Here is a 24078-nt window from a genome sequence, read left to right as displayed (position 1 = left end):
TTGAAAGAGAAAAGTTACTAATATCGATGAAACTCTAGAAATGCTTTACTTTTTTAATTAAATCCTTTAATTGTTTTTATCTTCTTTTTTTTTTAAGGGTTGTGACTTGGTTTCCAAGGAACCAAAGCCTTTCGTACCTGATGTGAATTTGAGTGGACCTATTGTTGTTCCTACAGCAGGAGAGGAACACTCTGTTGAACCAAACCAGTCAAGGAAAGAAGCTGCTTTTAAGGAGAGCAATCCTTTATTGACAGAGGAATACAACAGGAGGCCAGTCTTTCTGGAACTACCAAAGAAAGGGAGTATTAAAGACAGTAGTTTACATCAGCAAAATGATCAAGGAAACCTGCTTCCATCATGCCAGTGTCTAAGCCAAGAAATTGTGAAAGGCTTGGACAGAATCAGTTTGCAGAACAGTCCAAAAAATGATCAACATTACAGTACGGGGTGTGAAATAAAGAAAGAAAGCAAAACTAATCTTACCACACTTGCTTATGGTAAACCTTGCGAACATGTTTCACCCTGTGGCAGTAGCCTCTTTGAAGGATCATCTGTCCAACTGGGAAAACTCTGCTGTACTGGAGTAGATTCGGAGGAGGAAGATACCAGGTCTAGTTCATCTGGGGAGCAAGTAGTACTTGAGGTTTCTGATGTATCACCAGTTCATGATTGTGATCTTTATATCGAAATGGTAAAGACCACGAAGTCCATCCCTGAATATTCAGAAGTGGCCTATCCAGATTATTTTGGCCATATTCCACCCCCTTTTAAGGAGCCTATTCTGGAAAGGCCATATGGGGTGCAGAGGTGAGACCGTAATCTATTGTTATTTTCCTTCCCTTGAGAAACAGTCTCTGGGATGAGAGTAACAGGCACATGTGCAGTGTTTAATTTAGCATCTGAAATTGTGTTCTATGAAAAACGGTTTGGAGGTAGGTGAGTAGGTACTAAATCAATGCAAAGCTGTTGGCAAGAACACAAGCTGATGCTGCAATTGCTAATTAAGTTTCTAAATACACAATTTATAGTCTCCTCTTCTGCCTTCCCACCATCCCCCATCTAAATTTTATCCTTTGCGTGAAAAACCAAACAACCCTGAAAAAAAACCCAATCAAACAAAACGAATATTAGAAAAATATCCATTACACACAGAAAAAAAATAACAGAAAGCCTACAACAAACAAAACAACCCACAAAATATCCTACTTGCATGCTTGCTTCACACCCTAGCAGAGGTAGGACAGTTTAAAGATACTTCAGCTCTTCTCTTTGCTGTGCTAACAAAGCTGTCTTTCAGGAAAATGTAGTAGGGAAAGATGAAAAAATAATGCACTTGTTTTTAGTGTTTATTCTGCCTTTTTTAGTGTTAGTGCTTGTTTTTCGTGTTTGCAGTATAATAGAGTTTAGAGACAAGAAAGGATAGGGACACAATTTAGGTTAGGTCATGCAGAATGACCCACAATAAAAAGTAAACTAACAAACCTGCACTTCATGCCCATTTCTTCACTAAGAGATACTAGGAGACAGTGAAAGATGATGTGAATTCTACAATGATTTGCAGAGGTGACATGAAGTGTTTGCTCATATGCATAACAAATTACTATGAAGACAAATGAGCATCTTGGGAGAACATACATGTAGGCATAACACTTTGCCGCTTAATTACTAGCACAAATGTTTTCAGCTTTATATTTAAAACTTCAACCAGTTCCTGACATTCTTCTTGTACACATTTAGTTATTAAGAGATTATTGTGCCTTTAGGTTGTGTAATTAAAACACTTTAGCTCATTCATGTGTGTTGTAAAAAAGGTGATTTTTCCAGTGAAATGACCAGATGTTGAAACACTCATGACATAATGAATACACTACTACTAGGAAGTGCTATTCAGTGTTAAAGGAGAAAGATCTGGTTTTATTTTCAGACAGATTCAGATGATTTAGAAGGCAATAGTCCTAAGTCAGAAAGCACCCAAAAACTTTATGAAAATTTAAGAAAATCTTGCAAATGTTCATTTATGATTTTGTGGCACTTAATCATTCTGAGTAGTACTGAGTTGTCAGATAAAATTTGTTGTTTGAATGTGTCTTGTTCTTAGATATAAAGCACAACATTAATTCTGACTTTGAACCAGCAAACCTACTTGCATGGTTATGCATAGATCTGATTTCTGAAGTGTAAAAATAATTCTAGAGTATATTCGAGTTAACTTCAAAATGTTTTATTTTTGTTGTATTTTCTATGTTGAAAATAACCTCTTTAGGTCTTGTGTGATACAAGACTGAAATACCAGGTAATCTTGCTAAACAGGAAGGAAAATCCTTGCAACGCAGGGTCCTTAGACTTCAGTTTTCTACAAATGGCTCAATATGTTACTGCAATGTAACAAATTTCAGGGAGAAAGATGATGAGAATTAGTTTAGTAGGGAACATGGAGAAGCTTTTAGAGTTTACGAAGCTGTGCATGAACATTTTTGGCATTCAGTGGGATTTATGGTCTTTAAGCAATTAGTTACTGCTTGTCAGCTATGTCTGCTTTAGAAAAATAAATTATTGCCTTCATCTGTGTAATGAAGAAAACAGTGGGGCACAAGGTGGGGTGTAGGTGTGTTTTCTTTTTACTTTTATTAGATGTGTGGGGTTTCAAGAGGGATTGTTTTAGTCTTGCAGTGTGCTAGGAGATGCAGTGGTTTTTGAATTTGTGCTTTGGAGCGCTTTTGCCTTTTTTTTTTGTTTTGTTTTGTTTACATTTAGTAACACAATTTTTGCCAAATGTCTTCTCGTTATTGTTGTTTGGAAGAATGTCATTGAGAGTAACTGCAATGTTCTGTATTATTCTGTCTTTTAGGGAAGAAAATTACTATATCATTCAGTATGTTATAAATTTGGATTTAAATTTCTACTCTTCTCAGTGCTTACAATCTTAGGTTGGTTTTTGCTATGCACTTCAGCATTTTTCAATCATTTCAGTATTTTCTAGTCATCTGACACTTAGAAGTTATCAGTTCCACATAAACAGTGTAGGTGTTTTCACTTTTTCCTTTAATTACTTTGTACAGTATCTATTTTCTCTCTTTTTTTTAACCTGAAAATTTCAGCTACTACTTTTCGTTTTCATGTGCAGCATGAATACCATTTCTTCCTTCCTTATGTCTGCATTGGTTATTACAATGGTATCAGAATGCCTAATGTTCATTAATGGATGTTGTCTTGGCAAAAATTCTGTGATGACAGCAAGTATTATGACTCTTTAGAGATGAGACATACTGAGATCTAAGGAGTCATGTAGGAACAAGTGCAAGATCAAAAATCTGTAGTTCTGCTCTTAACTGAAGCTGATGAGATAGGTTTTGGTGAGTCAGCTTTTTTACAGCTTTGTTAGCTTGTGATTTGTTTTCTGTTCTAGTCAAGTTTTAATGTTAGCTGTTAGAGTTGTGCATTTACCTTTTTTTTCCATTTGTTAACAATATTTATTTTAATTAAATGGACAATTTCCCTCCTGAACGTACTTTACCACTCTGTTCATGTATTCTTCATTGTTAATCTGCCTCCTTTTCTTCTTATTGCAGGTGCTGTGCAAGCTTTTCTACACAGCTCTGCCATTATATTTCATTCTTGAACTGCAGCACATATTTACTTTTCCAGACCAGGACCTAGATACTGCCAGTTGTACAATGGTTTTATGATCTGGATAAACATACAGCTGACATTTTGGCTGACATCACCAAATTCATTCTTATTTGTTACCTAGTCGATAAATGAACCTAGATCTCAAGAGGTGAAAAGCTAGTGCACTAACACACTCACTGCACGACCTACTCTCTTAAAACTATTTAATTTTAGTTATTCTAGGACTTCTTTAAGTTACTAATGTTATTGAGTCCTGTCCTTGATTAAAGCATTAACATAAATAATGTTTGAGTATGCAATGGTGCATTTTTTCCCATAAGATACAACCCAGTGGGTTGTGTGCATGAAAACTCAGTTCCTCATGTACAAATATTGGACTTAGCTGTGAATGCAGGTGTTTAAACTTAAGTACACTTATAGTTTGTGCACATAAATGGGGGTGAGACTGAGGTCTCTGAAAATCTGTCTCACTGTCTTCATGTCAACTTTGTTAGTTTTCATTGTTGTATGTAGTAATTCCTCCTTCATAATTGGAAACAAGGTACAAGTTTGAAGAACTCTTTATTTTTTTTTCTAGGACAAAAATCTCTCAAGATATTGAAAGACTGATTCATCAGAATGACATTATAGACAGAGTTGTGTATGATCTTGATAATTTGAGGTAAGGTTTTACCCTTCTGAAAAGAAATTTCAGTGAATACTTTAAGCCAGTTCTACCTTTTCTGTGATATGACTTGTAGTATTTAAAGTGCTAAATGTAAACTGCTAAATATGAAGTACTCCCATGACAGACTTCCAAGGAAGATTGAAATCTGATGCAACAGTGTTTCTGCTATCTAGAGGGACAGTCAAGTGAGGCCTGAGATAAATGTAATGGGCTTGTTTTAGTTAAGTTTGTTTTGTTCATTTTGATCAAACTGTTGGAGTGAGTCCAGAAGAGGGCCTCAAAGATGATCAGAGGGCTGCAGCACCTCTCCGGTGAGGACAGGCTGCGAGAGTAAGGGCTCTTCAGCCTGGAGAAGGGAAGGCTTCAAAGAGACCTTGTAGTGGCCTTCCAGTATCTGAAGGGAGCCTACAGGAAGGCTGGGGAGGGACTATTTCCAAGGTCTTGTAATGACAGGATGAGGAGTAATGGGTTTAAACTGGATGTTAGGAAGAAGTGATGGTGGTGGAAACACTGGCACAGGTTGCCCAGAGAGGTTGTGGATGCTCCCTTCTTGGAGGTGTGCAAGGTGTTGGGGAGGGAGAATTAATTGATGCAAGATGATATTTTCCAAGACTAATACTGTTTATTAATTTTGCTATTCAGAACTCTTGCCACCTCCAACCACTAATTTTAATAATATTTTGGTTCTTACACAGTTATGGAAACATTCTGTGGATATAATCTACATCTAACATAACCAGCAAAATATATAAACATCAGTTGAACTGGAAGAGACTATTCCCGCAGTCAAATGCCGCTTGTGGCCAATATGCCATTTGCCCAGTAGGCTCAAGCTCTTTCTGCTCTATGGCAGAAGGCAATAGAGAATTACAAAGAGGCATTTAAGCATGTACTCACAAATTATGATTACCAACTCGCAGGGGCTAGCCACAGTCCAGACAGTGCCCAAATGCTTTCAGGGGACTCTGTCTTGTTGGACGTTGAGGCTTGAATCTTCCCAGCTTCTGGGGAAAGGATGCAGACAATCTCTGACCTTGCCTCCTGGCTTCTTCTGGACAATCTGTTATGTCCAGGAACTCTAGGCAGGACCTTCAGGTGCAGAGGCAGATGTTGTGCAGTCTTAGCACGATGTCACACTGGCCACACAGGCCGATCGCGTGCAGACATCCAGGGTCTGCTCCTGGTAGCTGGTGGTGGTGGAGTTTAGCAGGCAAGCAATAAGGCAGTGTGCAATAGCAGCATGGCTGGGACCAGCAGAGAGGGAAGGTAAAGAGCAGGGGAGCAAAGCAGGGAAGCAAAAGCACATTGTTCACCTGTGTATCTCCTTTTATCAGTGTGGGCTGAGATTAATTTCATGTTGAACACAAGAATAACCAATCAGGATGGCAGTTAGCCAAACCATACCATATTAGGCTAAGCCACAGGCTCAGTTTTCCCTAATTTGGGAAAAGCACAGGCCTTGCACTAGGCAGGCACAAGCTAAGTGCGTGTATCTTACACCACAGGACCCTGGGCAGCCCAGACTCTGTGGCTCCAGGTTTTGTGTCTGTTTCCTGCACTTGCCTCTGGTGGAGCAGAAAAACATGCCTAGGCAAGGCAGGACATGTGTAAGCCTATTTTGGGCCTATCAGGCCTACCACAACACAGGGCTAGGTGGGATGAGACCTTGAGTGACCTGTTCTTGTGGGAGGTGTCCCTGCCAATGGCAGGGGGGTTGGCACTAGATGGTCTTTGAGGTCCCCTCCGACCTAAACTATTCTATGATTCTACGATAATTGCTCTCTATTGTTTTTTTCTAATTCACAGTTGTGTAGTACCAGAGGAGGCAGATGTTTTGAAGTTTAACTCCAAATTTGAGTCTGGAAACCTTCGCAAAGTTATTCAGATCAGAAAGTAAGATATTTCTTTTAACATGTAACGGCTTTTCTGTTTCTTAAAAAAAAAAAAGAGATTGATTAGTTGTTTTTTTTATCTTTAGAAATGAGTATGATCTAATTCTGAACTCGGATATAAATAGCAATCATTATCATCAATGGTTTTACTTTGAAGTAAGTGGAATGAAAACTGGCATTGGTTATCGGTTTAACATCATCAACTGTGAAAAGTCAAACAGTCAGTTTAACTATGGTAAGATACAGTTCCCATAATGTGAGATGAAATAGATATCTACTGGACTGCTCATCTGCTTCTTTCTCTGCTTCCTGCTTTTATTGGAACATTCATTATATCAAATCAGATTCTTTTTAATAGTATTACTGGAAAATGTTTTGGCAAGATTCAGTGAAAAAGAAAAAAAAATCAAACCTGTCAGTTTTTAAAATTAAGTTACTGGTGGCTGCAGCTAAAATTTGTCCTAAAACCATGGTTGGGAGACAATTTGAAAGCCTGCTGATCCATGTGGGTGCAAGAACAGTGGTAGCTGTCATTATTAATCCTTTTCTGAACAGACGTGTATTTTCAGATGTGAAACTCTCAAGCAGTTTTGTCTTATTGGAAAGAGAGGAAAATATCTTGAAAAGGACAAGTGAAACTCCTCCGAAATGCTAGTCTCTGTAGGTGACCCTGATCCTTGCAGTCTCCAAAAATACTGGCTTACTGAATATGCCTTTCTTCCACTAGTCACAAGTGGGGGAAAGGGGTGTTGTCATTGAACTTTAAACTGTTTTGTGCATTGGTTTTTTGCCTGCTGGGTTTTCTAAAATTCATCTTCTAAGAAGGAGGAGAAGACCTTCTCTTCCCTCCCTTCAAACTGTTGGAACAGAGTAACGTCATATTCTGCTCCATCATAAGTGTACAATTCACACTGATAAAATCCAAGAGTATCAGGTAGTTTGACCAATAATATGCTTATCTCTATTAATCATCAGTAAACAATGTTTAAATAATATGCATTCTTTTCTGCTTACCTTAAGTATAGTCTCAAAAAAATAGAAAGGTTCAGTGTTATTTAAAAAAAAAAAAAAGGTAATTCTGAGACATCTAAGTGTTTTTGTGCTTTTAAAGATTTTTATGTTTAACATTAGTGAACTGAAATAACTGAAATGCTTTTTTTTTTTTCTGTAAGGTATGCAGCCCCTCATGTATTCTGTTCAAGAAGCATTAAATTCTCGACCATGTTGGACTCGTGTTGGGACAGATATTTGTTATTACAAGTAAGTACACTAATCGACCATAGAGCATATTTTAAACTGAAGATTAGTATGAGGTACAATTTTTTTAGGAGAGAGTTTTCTTGATTCTGTTGTAGTAGTTACATTTTCTTCCCGGGGAAGTTTTCCTGTTACTATGGAGAGGAACAGCAGCGATTGAAGTGTATAAGGTCTGTCTTTGTTAGCACAGTAAGATTTATCTTCTAAAACTCTGTGACAAATTACACTTTTTGGGAGAAGCCTTTAAAGGGATCTATATATGTATGCCTACTTGGTATTTTAATAGTGACTTCCAATGATACTGATCACGTGGGTGCTGGTAACTAGGTTCTTGTATTCTGTGGTACATGCATTGTAGAGCAATCGTTGAGATGGTACAGAGTATTTGTGCGTTACCTTTCTTGGTTAGCAACTGTTTGCTTGCCTTTTTTTTTTTTTTTTTTTTAAATTTTTGTTTACTCCTGCTTTCTCAGTATTAATGAATTTGTATCACTGCTATAACAAAGTATCTTTACAGATAGTGGGAACCAATGTATTTGTGGTAGTATTGTTATTAAATATCAATTGTGATGAGGCCGATATCAAACATTAAATATTACTTACAGATACTAAAAATCCCCGAAACTTTAATTTACAGTCCATACACAAATTCGGTTATTGATCTGGGAAACCTGGCTTTGCAGGATGTATATCCAGGCAATTGGAACAATTTAAACATTAGAAAATTTAAAAACAGTAATCAGTTGAAAGAAGTTCTTGCGGTGCAATACACCCCTTGCCCTGTGGGGTAATCTTAAAGGAACTTTAAAGTTAAACGGCAGGGACAAACTTTATAAACTTTAAAGAGTCAATTTACTCACACTCAGTGTGCTGTGATTTCACTATTGTTATCCAGAATAATGTGTGGCTGCACAAACAAGGATAGTTCTGACCATGCAGAGGCTTTTCCACGTGGTGCGGGTGGGATGCTGCAGAGCCTTGTGCAGTTCAAATAGGGCGCATCCTCTCCGGCGTTCATGGGCACAGCGTCCTCAGCACAAGGGCGACTCTTCTCGCAACCGGGTCAGCCATCCGGCCACCAAGATGAGGCAAGATCCAGGCTTACGGGCTGGAGCAGTCCGGTAGATGCTACACACGGGGCTGGCTCCGTTTGCAGTTGGCAGGAGTGGTCCCCTACGTCGCACGCCGATGCTGTCAGGCTGCAGCTCAGGTCGAGCAGTCCGTAGCCCGGATGAGCTCAGGCGGGCAGCTGCTTCCCGGGGTGGGGGAGTAGTTCCAGACTTTGGCTCGTTTCGGGAGACGGGTAGTTGCCAGCGTCTTCCGTTCCTGGGCAGAGGCAAGCCCTCAGCTACAGACGCTGTAAAAGCAGGCAGGCAGGGGCAGGAAGCCAGGAAAACTCAAGCAAACACTGAACAAACAAGCAAACAACTTGTGTAACAAGTCTGAATTTAAGCATTTTCCCGAGGGAATATTGGTCTGATAGGAACAGATAAAAGACAACAATTATCCAACCCTGGGTTATCCACACCAAAAATAGAAGATGCATGTGCTCAGCATCATCTGTCCACAGGTGACAACATGAATTCTGTTTAATAGAACACAAAGCAGGCTCAAAAACAAGTCCAAACATGATGGTGTTGTCTAGACTGACAGGTGCCATGGCTTTTGTATTCTGTCCCACCCTGTCCTAGCCCAGGAAATGGGGTGGTGCGGGGCAAGGTGAGTATGTTTGTCTGTTTGGGACATGCCCTGGATATGTGTTTTGAGCATAATTTTGGCCCTTCTACCACGGTATTTAACCTTGATTTGCACAGGGGAAATAACCCACTAAAAATCTTCCTGGCTCTTAATATTTGTGTTCAGGAAAAATAAACTATATGAAAAAAATATTCAAAAGAATTTATTATATTTTTACTTGTAGGAATCACTTTTCAAGAAGTTCAGTTGCTGCTGGAGGTCAGAAAGGAAAATCTTATTACACAATTACATTCACGGTGATTTTCCAACATAAAGATGATGTCTGCTACTTTGCATACCATTACCCATATACATACTCAACTTTAAAGGTGCGAAGTTTCTAGTCTGTTACATAAATATTTGTCCTTGTGGACAGTGGGAAATTCAAAATTATTTATTCAAAATTACCCTGATAATGGAGAGCTTTGGAGGTGGGAAATAGTAGTGTTTAGACTGGCATGGTGTGTAGGCTGTTCTAAAGAACAGTCTCTGGAAAAATAAAATTGGTACTTACAAACTCTTACAAACTAAATGGATTTTCTGGTAATCACAATTCATAACTGACTAGAAGTGGTGATAACTGGATGAAATATTTATGTTCCAGTCAAATGACTCATATCCTGCTGTTCTACATACACCTCTTCCTAACTAATCTATTCAAGTTACTGCTTTTGAGATAATCAGAGATGTTTTTAGGATAATGAATTGGCTAAAGAAGTATTGTGAAGCTTTTTAGTATTAAATGATACTTGAGCTACAGTGTCTGCTGGTTGTTTCTATCATAGCAATAAAAGCAGACTTGGGGATTCATTGGCCAGTGTGTAGAAGTGTTTTACTAAGTACACTTGGTCTTGAAAGAAATGTTAAAGGATGTTATAAGGAGCTGCTGCCTCCAACAGCTCTGAGGCCTGGCACATCTGTTGCTTAGCTACTGGAGCCCAGCCAAGGAGCAGGCTGCGCAGAGAGGTGATAGTGTCTGGAGTCATTCAAAGCCTATCTCGATGCCATCTGGGGCAACGTGCTCTAGGGGAACCTGCACTGACAAGGGATTTGAACTAGATGATCTCTAGAGGCCACTTCCAAACCCTGTCATTCTCTGGTTCTCTGACTTAAGGGGCTCTGTTGCAGGTCAATGGATATGGCTGCTGCTTTCCTCTTCACTTACTGGGTTCAACCACTAGCATCTCAATGTGTATTTCAGAGAGTCACAGAGATATTCATACCTACACACAGGCTAGCACAGGCAAGGTGCAACTGTCAGCAGCACCTTGTAACACTTGTGTGTAACACTTCCAGGACTTGTTTAAAAGAATGGTAACTTTCCTCCTCACCATCTGGTAAGAATTGCTGTTGACTAGTAGAAGTGCACACCTATCTGTACTCTCTGAAATCACAAATAGACACATTTTTGTGGACAGCTGGCATGGTTTGTGCCATAGCCCTACCTGGATCCCAGTCTCTTACCTTGAAGGTGCAGTCCTTCAACTCGCGGTCTAGTCCAGCCTGATTCTCCCTAGCAAACGTGTACTTGCACACTCATCTTGCAGGCACTTGCCAGCATGGATTCTGCCCATCTCATACCCCTGCCTTGACCAGAGCCCTCGTATGTTCTGGATAGTCCATGCTGAAGTTTGCTAGCAAATAGGATATGCACCAGCCCATGCACAGAAGCTCCAGGGAAAATGCATGTGCTTGCCTCACAGCGGCTAGTATCAGGCATGTGAGCTTGTAACTCATGTTCCTACTCTCGATGCTCGTACTGAGACAGCCTTCCTTGCTTCACTCACCACCCCACTAGCTGTTTTTTTTTCTTTTGGAACATGCACTGTTCTTGCTCCAGTGGCTGGACACCAAGACCCTTACCCACACTCCCCTGACACAGGCTGAAGAGTGCCTATGCTGCCAACAGCTACAGCTGCTGGCATGAAATCCACAGCAGTAGTCGGTACTTTGGACATAAAGTATGTGATGCTTCCAAGAGGTGCAGACTCTCCAGCTTCTGAGGCCAAGACATGATTTGATGACCCCTAAATCCATTCACAGCTGTCTTGCTAGTAGCATCTAGTCAACACACCACTTGCATACATAGGATGGAAAGTGAGGCTGCGCAGAGAGAGAGCGGAGGGCAGACTGTAGAGATTAGGTGCAAATTTCCTATAGTCCCATGACTCCCCTTGAATATTCCAAATTTTCATGTTCCTGTTGCTTATTCTTATCCATTGGGTGGCCTACTCCAAAGCTTTGCCTATGCATTCTCAAAGGCCCATCAGTTAAAGGCTGGAGATTTTTATCTTCGCTATCATTCTTGTTTTGTCTACCAGGATTATAGCTCTCTTCCCTGTTTATTGCTTCTCCCTTGTTATCCCCTTCTGCACTGAAAACATCCCTGATAGATAACCTCCATGAAGCAGAAGTTCTTAACTTAACATACTCACAGTATTATTTGGCAGAAGATAATGTACCCTCTTTGCCTCCATATTCCTTCAAGCATTTGGAAAAACAGAATGGTGTGGCCAAAATTAACAATGGAAACTTGAACATAGTTTAGGGGAAAAAAAATTATTAAATAGTACCTGTGAAATATACTGTTATGTGACTGCAAAAGATTTAAAGTTTGTTTTCATTATTTTTGGGATGAAGATGCATCTTCAGAAGCTGGAATCTCTGCACAACCCTCAACAGATCTATTTTCGACAAGATGTTCTCTGTGAGACCCTAGCTGGCAATAGTTGTCCCATAGTCACTATTACAGCCATGCCAGAGTCCAATTACTATGAACACATCTGTCACTTCAGTAAGTATGAATTCCTTTCTCATCAACTGAAATAATGTAAACCCTGCTCTTTGTGGAAAAAAAAAACCTAGTATTAGCTGTTGTGTATGGTAGAAATAGCAAAATAAAATAGGGTTAATGAATTTCTTGAAGTTAAGACATGTCAGTATTGAGGATTTGTGTTGTATTTAGTGTTCATCTGTGATAGTCAAATAAAGGTGTTTATATTTGGGTATATAAGGGTATGTATATATCCATATATTTTAAATTAGTTGCTAGATAGAGGCACCGTCCCTGGAGGTCTTCAAGAAAAGACTGGATGAGGCATTTAGTGCCATGGTCTAATTGACTGGCTAGGGCTGGGTGCTAGGTTGGACTGGATGGTCTTGGAGGTCTCTTCCAACCTGGTTGATTCTCTGATTCTTTGAAAAGAATACCCGCCTTCTAAGAAATGTGTTCTTCAAATGTCCAGGTTGTTGATTTGAAGTGAGCTTAAGTTATGACAGCATTCCTTAAGTTATTCCAGCATCTTTCTTGGATATTGTAATAAGAAAAAAAATCTATCTAACCCTCATATTATGATTGCTAGCTTAAACTAGGGACTTTGTCATTTTCTGACAGAATTTAAAGCTCCATTGTGAGAGCTCTGTAATTAGCAGTCCTTACAAGAATGTTCTGGAATGCTCTATCAAGAATACTAATACTCTCCCAAATACTGTGTTTTTGCGTTGCAGTTAAGGAAACTGGCCACTGCCTCTTTTTTTTTTTTCAGTTAACAAACTGTTTACTCAGTGAGAATCACGTTACAACGTGCATACTTCTTTCAGGGAATCGTCCTTACGTTTTCCTATCTGCTCGTGTACATCCTGGAGAGACTAATGCAAGCTGGGTCATGAAGGGAACACTGGAATACCTTATGAGCAATAATCCAAGTGCCCAATGTTTACGAGAATCTTACATTTTCAAAATTATCCCCATGCTCAATCCAGATGGTGTCATCAATGGAAAGTAAGCATAAGTTTACTCACAAGTATGTGATCTGTGCTACTAAGTCGTTGGCTCTTATTTAAAAAAAAAAATCCTAGAAATATAAAAGTGCCATAATTGATATGGAAAAAAAACCCTAACTTATAAAATAGCTGTGACTTCTTTTTCTTTACTTTCTCTGTAATTATTTTTAAAGGCAGATAATGAATTTTGTTTTTATAGAAAGCATTTTCAGTTATGTGATTTAACCTGGCATTTTAATTTTGTCTCTGAACTACACCGTGGATAGGTGTGCACTGCTTTTAGAAAAAGCTAAACAAGTTCATGGTTCTCATGAAAAAAAATGATTGTTGTATATGGGAACACTAACTATGAAATTAAAAAAAATAACAGTTTTTAGATGGATCATGTGGAAGTGGCTGGTGTGAACTGTTACTAAAAGGTGTGCAAGAGAGGGTAAGAGATTATCCTAGGTTTATTAATAATAACTAATATTAACAGTAAATTTATAAATTATTAATAATAATTCTTTCACTGCCTCTTTTCTAAAACGTTTTAAGGAGTATTTCAGATCCATCTGAAGCTGGTACAAGTAAACATTCAGCAGTCTGTTTACTTGATTACAGGGAATTCATATGAAATGGAAATTTTGTTATGGTGAAGCTACAGTTTCTTTCTACCTGGTTGTGGGCAGTATTTAAAAAGATTCTGTGAATAAAATAATAAAAATTGGACTAGTTATGGCCTTGTACATGTAAAAGCATGTCTGTAACAGAACACCTGTAATTAAATAATTCAGAATATGAGGGAAAGTTCATCTGTCACAGCAGATAAAACCTAAAGACAAATGAAGCTTAAAAGCTCTTTCTGGTATTTGGCTGAATACAGAGCTGAGTCTTATTTATTCACTGGGGGCTCTTTTTGGTGGTGATTGTTTGGGGTTATTTGAGCTGGGTGGGAATTTTTATTTGCTGTTTTCTTGTTTTTCTTGTTTTTCTCACAGCTGCTTGTCTCTCTCCAACAAATTAATGTTTCAAGTCTTAGATTTCTGTTTGGCATTAGTCTTTATATTACCATAGGCAAGACATCAAAACTGTAAATATTCCATATGTTCACAATGACTGATTTTGAACTAGCATTTTAATAGAATTGCAAACCTTCAAATTCAACAACAGCAAAACAAGACTAAACTTGACTTTGAATGAGAATCTACTTCCCAATTATTTTTAGGTTTTCTGTAACTTAACTTTTAAAAAACCCAAGCACTTCTATTATTAGGCATCCAAGAAAACTGAAGTTTGTGTCTTACCAAGCACCTTCCAAAGAGTCAGTGGTGATGAGGAAAACTTGAGGGGGGGAGAGGCTTATTTATAAATATGATAATACAGACTACATCATGCGTTTTTCCACCCCCCCCACAATAGCCACCGTTGCTCTTTAAGTGGAGAAGATTTAAACAGACAGTGGCAAAATCCAAATCCAGATCTGCATCCCACTATTTACCATGCTAAAGGGTTACTGCAATATCTGGCTGCTATAAAACGTTTACCATTGGTGAGTATTTGTCTGTAAGCAATTATGAATCTTTTTAACCTTGTCTCTGTAGCTAGTCTGTAAACATTTTAATTTGGTCTTGTAAACTGTGTCACGCTTAAATTTGAATTGAACAACTGGTCGTCTGCAAACCTTTAGACCTAAATCCTTCTCCTGTGCTAGGGTAAATCATCCTTAGATCAATACCTCCTCCTTTTTTTTTTCTTAATGCACAAGTTAATTATGTAAGGAGTTGCATTCCCTCATTCTTTAGAACGTTCAACAGTAAAAGTATTTATTCTCAAGTGTTAATTCCCCATGCCTTGTCTTTATTTTGGTGAATGATTTGTTCTAGGTCTACTGTGATTATCATGGTCACTCTCGTAAAAAGAATGTATTTATGTATGGCTGCAGCATCAAAGAGACAATGTGGCACACAAATGTTAATGCTGCCTCTTGCGACCTAATGGAAGACCCTGGTTACAGGGTAAGTTTCTTGTTTGAATCTTTTTTTCACTTGGCATGAATTTAAGATATACTTTAAAAATAACTTCCTAGTATTATTATTCTGTGCACTCAATGACTTTATAGCATAAGCGGAGGCTTATTTAGAATTAATCTCTTTTTACTTCATAAGTGTACTTCCAAGTGTTTTGAGAGCTTTAAACATTGCACAGCTATTACGGTGAAGGGTTCACTGTTAATACGGTGCTTTATTTGAGGCGGTCTTTATGCCACTACTTCGTTATTTGTGTCGAATGTTACCATTATAGCAAATACATGGAAAATACAGTTCTGTGCTTTTGTAATTACTGTGTAAAAAAAGGACTAATTTAAACAACGTTCTATCAGGAAGAAAATAAAAACCACTACATCTGGAAATACTAATTTTTCTATATGAAAATGGAAAAAGTTCCTCTTAAAAAGATGTGTTGAGATACATGTCCCTGGTGCACGCACTTAATAAACTTGCACAAGCGAAATCCACTGCGCTGCGGACGCGTTACTTGTTTGTTCTATGTAATTCCTCTGCCGCCTTGTGGCAAGTGCAACTCTGTGCAACCAATGCGTCCGAACTCCGTGGTTTTTTCGTGTGTGATGAGGCTTCACCGGTACGTGATTGCACGTCAAAATGCTTGTTAGGAATCCCTGGGTGTCCATGAGTACAGACACTTTCAGATTTTTGTTTGTTTGTTCTTAAATCTCCTTCACTATTAGGAAGAAAATAAATTCTTGCTTGATTTTCTTGTGTGGTTCCCCAGATACTGAAGCCTAAGGCCATTCACCTCTGCTGCTCAAAAGGGTCGCATGCCTGTGTGATGTCACATCCCCATGTGAAGTTTGCCTCTTTAGCTTGGGCTACTATAGCACACACAAGACAATAGTCAGTAACAGCTGTAGGAAAAGTCTTATAATTTCAAAAAGACGAGTGGAATTTTGGGCAAGCTTACACTAGTAAGGGTGTATGTACTTCTGAAGTAGTAAATTCAAAATGATGATGTACTTTGGCTTAGCTGATACACGCTGGAAAGAGTGCAGTCATTTAAGATTAGTCAAATACCTACATTTCTATAACTCTTGTCATTTTCCAAATACGTCATGTAAACAGTCATATTAAACAGTTAAATATGCACCTAGTACTTTACTGAAAGTAAGTTAATTTTATATGCTAATGAAATAGGGCCTGTGTTAGGTCTTCTTGTTGGGTTATTGAAATGGTTGGAAAATAATTTAAAATAATTACATGGGGTATGTAATACAATTAATTTGAGCAAAATTATGTTGGTGAATAAGGAGGAGATGGTGAGTACTTGGAGAGCTCTTTTGTATCCTGATTCTTAACCCACACAACTCACAATTTCAGTGTTTGGACCTGAAGAAGAAGATTTTAATAAGTAGGAAATGGCAAACCTGTTGTCACTTGAACACAGTGAGTTTTGAAAAGTGAACATGGAGAAGTATTTTCATTCTTTTTCTTCTAATTCTTATTGCAGCAAATTTTTCTGATAATGGTTTGTGACTGCATATTCCTCTTCCTCCTGATTGGGTGACATAAGGGAATAATTGTTTGTATTTTTTTAATCCAAATTACTGTCCTGCAGACACTCCCAAAGATCCTGAGTCAAACTGCCCCAGCATTCTGCATGGGCAGCTGCAGCTTTGTAGTGGAAAAGTCCAAGGAATCAACAGCGCGAGTTGTTGTCTGGAGAGAGATAGGAGTACAAAGGAGTTACACAATGGAAAGCACATTATGTGGATGTGACCAGGGAAAATACAAGGTAAGAAAATACATAATATAATATAATTTCTTGCATTTTCATTGGTTTCTTTTTCTGTAACTCCACTTGCTTGCATTAAACTTGCAAAACTCTTCAAAGATCTGTGTGTGCTAATGTTAGAGTGAAATTATGTAATTTACAATATTATAGGCTGCGTAACAGTTTTCATCTGTCACTTAGCATCCCTCCCTCATAGTATGTTAAGCTTATTGGCTGTTTTAACAAGATTAATTACTGCTTGTAACACATATATGCATGTAGTTTACAAAATTAAACTGTTCTTTCCAGTAGATTATTAAAATGGGATAGAAGTAAATGCATAATGATACATGTCCATACTAGACTTAAAATTTCCTTCACACATTGCAATTTCAGACTTCACCCTGGCAGTTCATGATCCTTCAGCAGATACTTAGTAGTGGTTCTTACAGAATTTTCCTGTGTGATTGTAAAAAGCAGGATTATAAATCAAAACACTTTCATAGCAGGTTAGCAGAACTACAGATTCCACATCTTTGCAGTTAGCATAGTTGATGACTACTTAAAATTGTTAACAGGGATGGATATTTGAAAACAAAAGGTGACCCTATTCATAGTTTTTCACTAGTCAAAAACTTAGTTCAAAGAAAATATTTGAAGAACCACCACCCTAACAGCTGATCTTCAGCTTTTGTCACTGTGTTAAATATAACTACAAATCAAAGCTGATTTTTGAAATGAATGTTCATGGACAAAGAAAGTTTTTTTTTCTGTGCATGAAAACAGATTTTTTTTTTTTAAGTGCTAGTTAATAAAATGACCACAAGTCTCAAATAAGGTGGTGGAAAAAAATTGAGTCAGAAGGCTTGGGTCAAGTGAAGTGGGGTAGGAACAAGAACAACAACAAAGTTAGAACAAGGTATATTTAAGGTATTAATGTGTGCTCCAACAAACATGGTTATCTCCCTAGACAGATATTTTAGCAAAAATTTCCGTAAGTGTGTAGGTACTAAATGAGTGAGTTACTTTAGTCCATTAACAGAAGCATTCCTGCCATTGTTGGAAAATTCCATTATTTCTCAGATGATATAATTTTTTAGCTTTAGAAAGCCATAACTCATACAAGCTGCTTATTTTGAAACTTCCAGAATATACTTAAACATGAAGATAACATTAGAAAAAGGAAGAACAGGGAAGGTGTGAGGCCACTGCTGAACAAGGAGGCAGTCTTGATAACTGAGGATGTGGAGACGGCAGAGTTGCTGAATGCCTTCTTTGCTTCAGTCATAGAATCATAGAATCAATCAAATCTTGTGGCCAAGAAGGCCAGTGGGGTCTTGGGGTGTATTAAGAGTGTGTCCAACAGATCAAGGGAGGTTCTCCTTTCCCTTTACTGTGCCCTGGTGAGACGTCATCTTGAATACTGCGTTCAGTTCTGGGCTCACCAGTTTAAGAGGCATCTGCTGGAGAGGGTCCAGCAGAGAGATACAGGGATCATTAGGGGACTGGAGGGCATGGCTTATGAGGAGAGGTTGAGGGACTTGGGGCTTTCTAGTCTGGAGAAGACTGAGAGAGGATTTAAAAAATGCTTATAAACATCTGAGGGCTGGTCAAGATCAGGGGGGGACAGGCTCTTCTGACTTGCTCCCTGTGGTAGGACAAGGAGCAATGGGTGTAAGTTGCAGCACAAGAGGTTCCACCTCAACACAAGGGGGAACTTCTTTGATGTAAGGAGGTCACAGAGCATTGGAACAGGCTCCCCAGAGAGGTTGCAGAGACTCCTTCCCTGGAGACTTTCAAAGCCTGTCTGGATGCATTCCTGTGTGATCTGTGCTAGACTGTGTGGCCCTGCTCTAGTAGAGGAGTTGGACTTGATGATCTCCTTAGGTCCCTTCCAACCCCTAATATCCTGTGAACCTTCATGGTTTTAGCAACATTGCTACAGAAAAGTGAACTGAAGATGCTCTGTGGACAAACCTTTGAGATGGTTAACATTGAAAGCCCTTCTTCAGTAAGAGAGGGAAGGGAATGCCTGAAATGTCTTGAGAAAAACATTTACTCCAAAAGGGAAGAACATTCTTCTATGCAATAGAAACCAGCTGATGAGATCAAATTGCTGTTTTGTCATTCATTTTATTTGAAATAAAATAATTTGTGAGGTCTTAGTCATCCTCTAAATATATACAGAGAGATTCTTAATTTATTTTCTTCACTATGATAATGCTGACACCTAAGAAATTTTATTTAGAAGGCAAAAGTGACTAGGCAAAAAAAAGCCTTTTTTTTTTTTTGGGGTGGATGGAGGTGGAGCCAACAATTCTACAAATACACTTATGGTATAAATTAGATGACTCATTTCACAGTATTTTGTTTCAAAACAGAGAGGAATTGAACTGCCTTCTGAGAAATTCTCCCAACATACTTCTCACCTCCATGGACATACAGTTCAGATCTGAGGGACTGGACTGCATATCACGTAAAAATCTGAAGCACTTTTCCAGTTTTCCTTTGACTTGGCATCATTACTGAATTTTGTTCAAAGCACAGAGAGGATTATTGAACAATTCTGTTCTTTGTGGAAGAAATGCTGAGTCTTTACTAAAGCTACCAAATATGAGAACATCAATTTCTATTATTTTTAATTTTGCTCAGATGATGGTGATGCTGGACTACTTCCAGACAGGAAGCTTTTGAAATAAGTTAGCAATTCTTACCTGAATTTAGCATCCCTGGTTACAGTTACCTCTGGAAGCAATCTTGGTTTTAACTGCTTGCATGGAGTTTTGGGAGTGTGTTGAGAATTAGTGCTGCAAATATTGTTTAGTCATCTGTTATTCAAGACACTGAGAAACAAACATTCAGGTGAAAAGATTCTCTAAGATTTGTTGTGGATAATAATTAAGATGACAGACAAAAGAACAAATTCTTCAGTAACTCAAACCACCTGAAAACTGAAATCAGTCCCTTTTCTGACAGGAGATTAATAAGTGTGGGAGTATTGCTTGATTTTAAAGTTTATTTAAAATATTTTATCTAGCAATTCTTTTTAATACTTTTTTTATCATCCATTTATGTCTGTTTTGTTATATCCTTTCCCCACCGTGCTGGAAATAGCAGCCACGCACACGCTATTTATCTCTCTAACAGTTGTTTCTGCACTTCCTTCTCTTCTCCTTTTTCAACTTAGAGCAACTCCTATTTCATTGTCTGTAAAGAATCTGCCAACTAACAATAACCTCTTCAGCAATGGATACAGACAATGACTGGAAAAGTTTCTGAACCATCAAGTAGAGCACATTATTAATCTTTGTAACAGTGAGATTACTCTTACCCTTCTCCTTCTGCATACTTATCACCTCTTATCTTTAATGTTATTTTAATCTCTTTAGGGCAAGGGCTGTGTCTTCCTGTGGTTAGGATAGTGGAGCACCAGCTGTGATTGGGGTCTTTTGAATGTTACTGATAAGAAAACAAAACAAAACCCAAAACAAACCAAATGTTAAAAAAAAAAAAAAACCAAACAAAAAGCCAAACAACAACAACAAAACCCCCTAAACAACCAAAACCCCAGAACTTTCCTCTGTGGATAAGGTACTGCTCTGTAAGTGAGGAGAGCTGATTTCTGTTCCCAGCGAGGTCAGTGACATGCTGTGAGACACTGTACAAATCGCTTCAACCCTCTCTGCCTGCATTTCCTCATCAGTAAGGCGAGGATAATTCTTCCTTTATTATTAAAGTGCTTTGAAACCTACAGCACAAAAGCATTATGAAAGAGGTAAGTAGTGTTACTATTAACAATAATATTCAAATACCCAACTCTTGTTCGCAGCTAACAAGTTTCTGTACCATTTGGATGGAGAATGGCACTGCCTAGAGCAGTGGATATAGCATTTCTTGTTATTAAAAACCACCTTGTTCATGAATATTACCTAGGAAAAGAAAGAATTAAGCTTCTAAATTTTCTATTTATTGAGTATGCACATGTTCAAAACACACAAAGAGCATGTAACTGTACCATTTCTGGAGCTGCATAAGGCATACTTTTGAACATTTCATTTTAAAATACAACATCAGCGTGTCAACACAAAGCTTGTCTGTGTGTCTTCCACCTTTTTCTGCTCCATTTTTCTGCTTCTGACAATTTATCTCACCACCAGTTCATGGTTCTTCTGCTTCCCTGCTTGTTTTATCAAAGCCCATTTTAAAATGCTCTTTACCACGACAGACCCAGAAGATCCAAACTAGGATCCTTTTCAATTCTTCTGAGATACATATGTTGCAAAGGGGGAGATTGAGTTGGCTTGTGACACTGAATTTGTTACTGTGTATACAGTCACTACTAGCCAATTCCACAATTGTTGAGGGTCACTACGGAATATCATTCTCTTTTCACAAAGTATTTGAGGTCAGAGATTCTGTCTAGGCATTCTACACTTCTGGCTAAATTGAAACTGTAAAGTATTTGATGGGATGCGTTATCACCTATGGAGACATGGAGAATGTTACCTAAGTCCTACCTTCTAAGTACTCTTTGCAGAGGAAAATGCCTTGCTGTATTATTTGTATTAGAGAACAGCTATGGCTTTTAATACTTTGTTGTTTCCAATTAATAAAAGTGTGAGCACACACGTTCAAAGTTAGCACATGTAGCCTCTAACAGACAGGAGGGGAGGAGATGTTTGTGTCAAGGAGCAGCTTTATTGCCTTAAATAGTCTTAATTATGTATCAGAATGTAATTAAGAGCTTGATCACAGCTATAATATGAATTCATTCTTTTAATTTGTTTTTCCTTCTGATGGAACTTCTGTGATGGTTTAGGAGTTAATATGCCCCCCCTCACACCTCAGAAAATCACCCAGACTAGACTCAGCTGGCTGAAAGTTATGGAGTGAAGCTATATTTACAGCTTAGCACAATATACAAGCATATATATACAATTATATACAGGTTAAAAGTAATAGAGAAACACAATACTTCTCCCAGAAATCAGAGTCCTCAAGAGGACCCAGTTCCCCCTTCACTTTCCCTCTTTCCCTCCCTTCAGAAATAACCAGATAAATCCATATATATCTTACATGATAAATACAGAGATCTGAGGTGAGATGTCAAAAAAAAGACAAGGAGGTTAGAGGAAAAAGGGTTAGATTGGATTAGAGTTAAGGGAGAGGCAGCCACAGGGACCAGACTGCCAGAAAGAAGGCACCACTAGAAGCAAGAGCTGAGTAGTGTGTGAGAAATGGCTTATCTATATTTTGGCTAGTTGCGTTTCTCAGCACAAGAATGGGTGATATAGATTACTCTTGTTTTTTTTTTCTTTCTTCTCACAGATAAGGATTTAATTTCTCTCAGTAAAAACATTCCAATTAGGTTCAAACCAGCACAAAGAGTCTTGCATTTGAAATCTTAATATGTGAAATTGTTGTCTCAGGTTTAAAAAACAATTTATACTTATAAACTTGGAAATGATCTTTGTCTATCTTCCAGTGCCCCTGGGTAGAGTCCTGTTAATATTGTTGTACTAGAAGTGTAGACTAGGAAGCTTTAAAGAAATGTGAAATTGTCCAGAAATGTCTTTTCAGCCTTAGAGGAATTGCATAGTTACTCTCAATTTTTTCATGTGAAGTATTTATTCTCCTATCTTTGTACTTCCTTTAGAGTAAGAAAGTGTGTTAAATGAAATAATGAAATGTGTTTTCAATTGCAATTTTGCAGTATGTGTGGGTCCACCTGCATGTATGCATTTTTGCATTTTTAAATCTTATTTTTAAATTAGGGATTGCAGATAGGGACAAGAGAACTGGAGGAGATGGGAGCAAAGTTCTGTGTTGCCTTACTGCGTTTAAAAAGAATGACATCACCCGTGGAACACAATTTGCCTTCTAGTCTGTTGGATATTGAAAATGAGCTGATTGAGTCAAGCTGTAAAGTCACAAGGTAGTACACATTTATTATGTTTACTTTTTTTTTTAGCAAAAATTGCATTTTGTCAAGTGATTCTCTTGAAAATGATCTTCTCATCTTCCACTCGAAAATAATGTTGTTGCATTGTGCTCTGTTAGTGTAGCAATATGAATATCTTGGAGACCTATAGCATCAACTCAATTGCTTCCAGCATGTAAAGAAAACACATTTAGGCTGCATATCGCATGTGACATTTGTGCTAGGATGAACAGTGGCAATTTTGCTGTGTTGGTGTAACGGGCTATATGCAGTAAAATTCAGTAGGTCTCAATTGTCTCTTTGCAAGCATTGTTTTTCTTTTATTACTGGTGACAGTATTAAAAATCTATTTAGACAAACATAAAGTATGTGAGCATACATAAGCACTGTAAGATTTCTTTCAGTTTGGATTTTTTGAAATTTTGTTTCTTCATTCCTATGGTAGAGACACATAACTACAGCTAAAGAATTTTAAATGAATGAAATAACCTTTGGGTGACAAAGGAGATTAACTGTATCAGTAGCTAGCTTATTTTGCTGCTTAAAAATCTAATGCGTACTAGCACATACTTCCGTTTGTGCTATTTATCACTGAAGTATCCACTTGTACCTGGTAACTGGGGCTGCACATCAGATAAGTGATTGCATATGCACATGCATCTCTGTCTGAAAATTTGGTTAGAGATTAGGTAAAGCAGAGTTCTAGACCAGAAAAGCATTATGTTGGGAAAGAATAAGATTTACACATTATAATGTCACCATTTGGCATACTTAGACCTGAAAACACTTTTATAGTGGCCTTTTATAGTGGCCCAACTTAGTTAAAGCAATGCTGTGGAAATTTGGGGAAAACTGGTATTTATTATTGTTACTGTGCAACTGAGAGGAGGAGGTGCTTGGGACTGAGACTTTCATTTTATGTTAGATTACTGAGATATTTGTCTGTAGACCACAGAAAACCTGCAGAGATATGGAAAGGGCATCTGTGGTGCTCTGTGGAAGAGAAAGATGATATTTAGTTCCAGTATTTAAACATGAGGGTTACCAGTATTTGGACTGTTGAGAAGGACTGGAGCTTGTATTCATGATGATATAGTAATGAAAAGTGCAGCATGAGCTAAAAGGTGATGAGAACAGTAGAAACAACTGTAAGAGAGTGACTTAAAGAAGTAGTTAAAAGTGTGTGAAGAACAGTGGTGATAGCCTGTATATGTCACTCCAGAGATGGCTGGATCCCCCAGAATCATTTGCTCACTAATAGCATCAGCATGCTTATTAGATTGATTTTTTTTTTCTTTTTTTGTTGCCAGATCAAGTTTTGTGCTTGGGTAAAGCTGAGTTAGTGACCCCTGGAAAAGGCAGGATCACAAGGCTTAGAGTAACCCACCTCCACCAGTGTGTAA

General features: G+C 38.1%; 1 protein-coding gene across 4 annotated transcripts in view; it reads left to right on the top strand.

Annotated features, from left to right (window-relative positions):
• AGTPBP1 (ATP/GTP binding carboxypeptidase 1) overlaps nucleotides 1-24078 on the top strand; it is a 61579-nt gene that overhangs the window by 24896 nt on the left and 12605 nt on the right. For 2 of the 4 annotated variants that reach the window (XM_064176420.1, XM_064176423.1), the window contains 13 exons: nucleotides 98-807; nucleotides 4208-4291; nucleotides 6104-6190; nucleotides 6276-6424; nucleotides 7362-7449; nucleotides 9368-9512; nucleotides 11824-11977; nucleotides 12784-12964; nucleotides 14368-14497; nucleotides 14832-14963; nucleotides 16341-16406; nucleotides 16579-16755; nucleotides 22509-22669. In XM_064176420.1, the coding sequence (XP_064032490.1) occupies nucleotides 98-807; nucleotides 4208-4291; nucleotides 6104-6190; nucleotides 6276-6424; nucleotides 7362-7449; nucleotides 9368-9512; nucleotides 11824-11977; nucleotides 12784-12964; nucleotides 14368-14497; nucleotides 14832-14963; nucleotides 16341-16406; nucleotides 16579-16755; nucleotides 22509-22669 (2264 nt within the window). The remainder of the gene's footprint in view (nucleotides 1-97; nucleotides 808-4207; nucleotides 4292-6103; nucleotides 6191-6275; nucleotides 6425-7361; nucleotides 7450-9367; nucleotides 9513-11823; nucleotides 11978-12783; nucleotides 12965-14367; nucleotides 14498-14831; nucleotides 14964-16340; nucleotides 16407-16578; nucleotides 16756-22508; nucleotides 22670-24078) is intronic. The other 2 variants (XM_064176421.1, XM_064176422.1) reach the window with 2 other exon arrangements.

This window comes from Pogoniulus pusillus, chromosome Z, assembly GCF_015220805.1.
Source record: "Pogoniulus pusillus isolate bPogPus1 chromosome Z, bPogPus1.pri, whole genome shotgun sequence".
NCBI classification, from domain to species: Eukaryota; Metazoa; Chordata; class Aves; order Piciformes; family Lybiidae; genus Pogoniulus; species Pogoniulus pusillus.
Note: the sequence above shows the minus strand (reverse complement) of the source record. Positions and strands in the feature narration are given on the sequence as shown.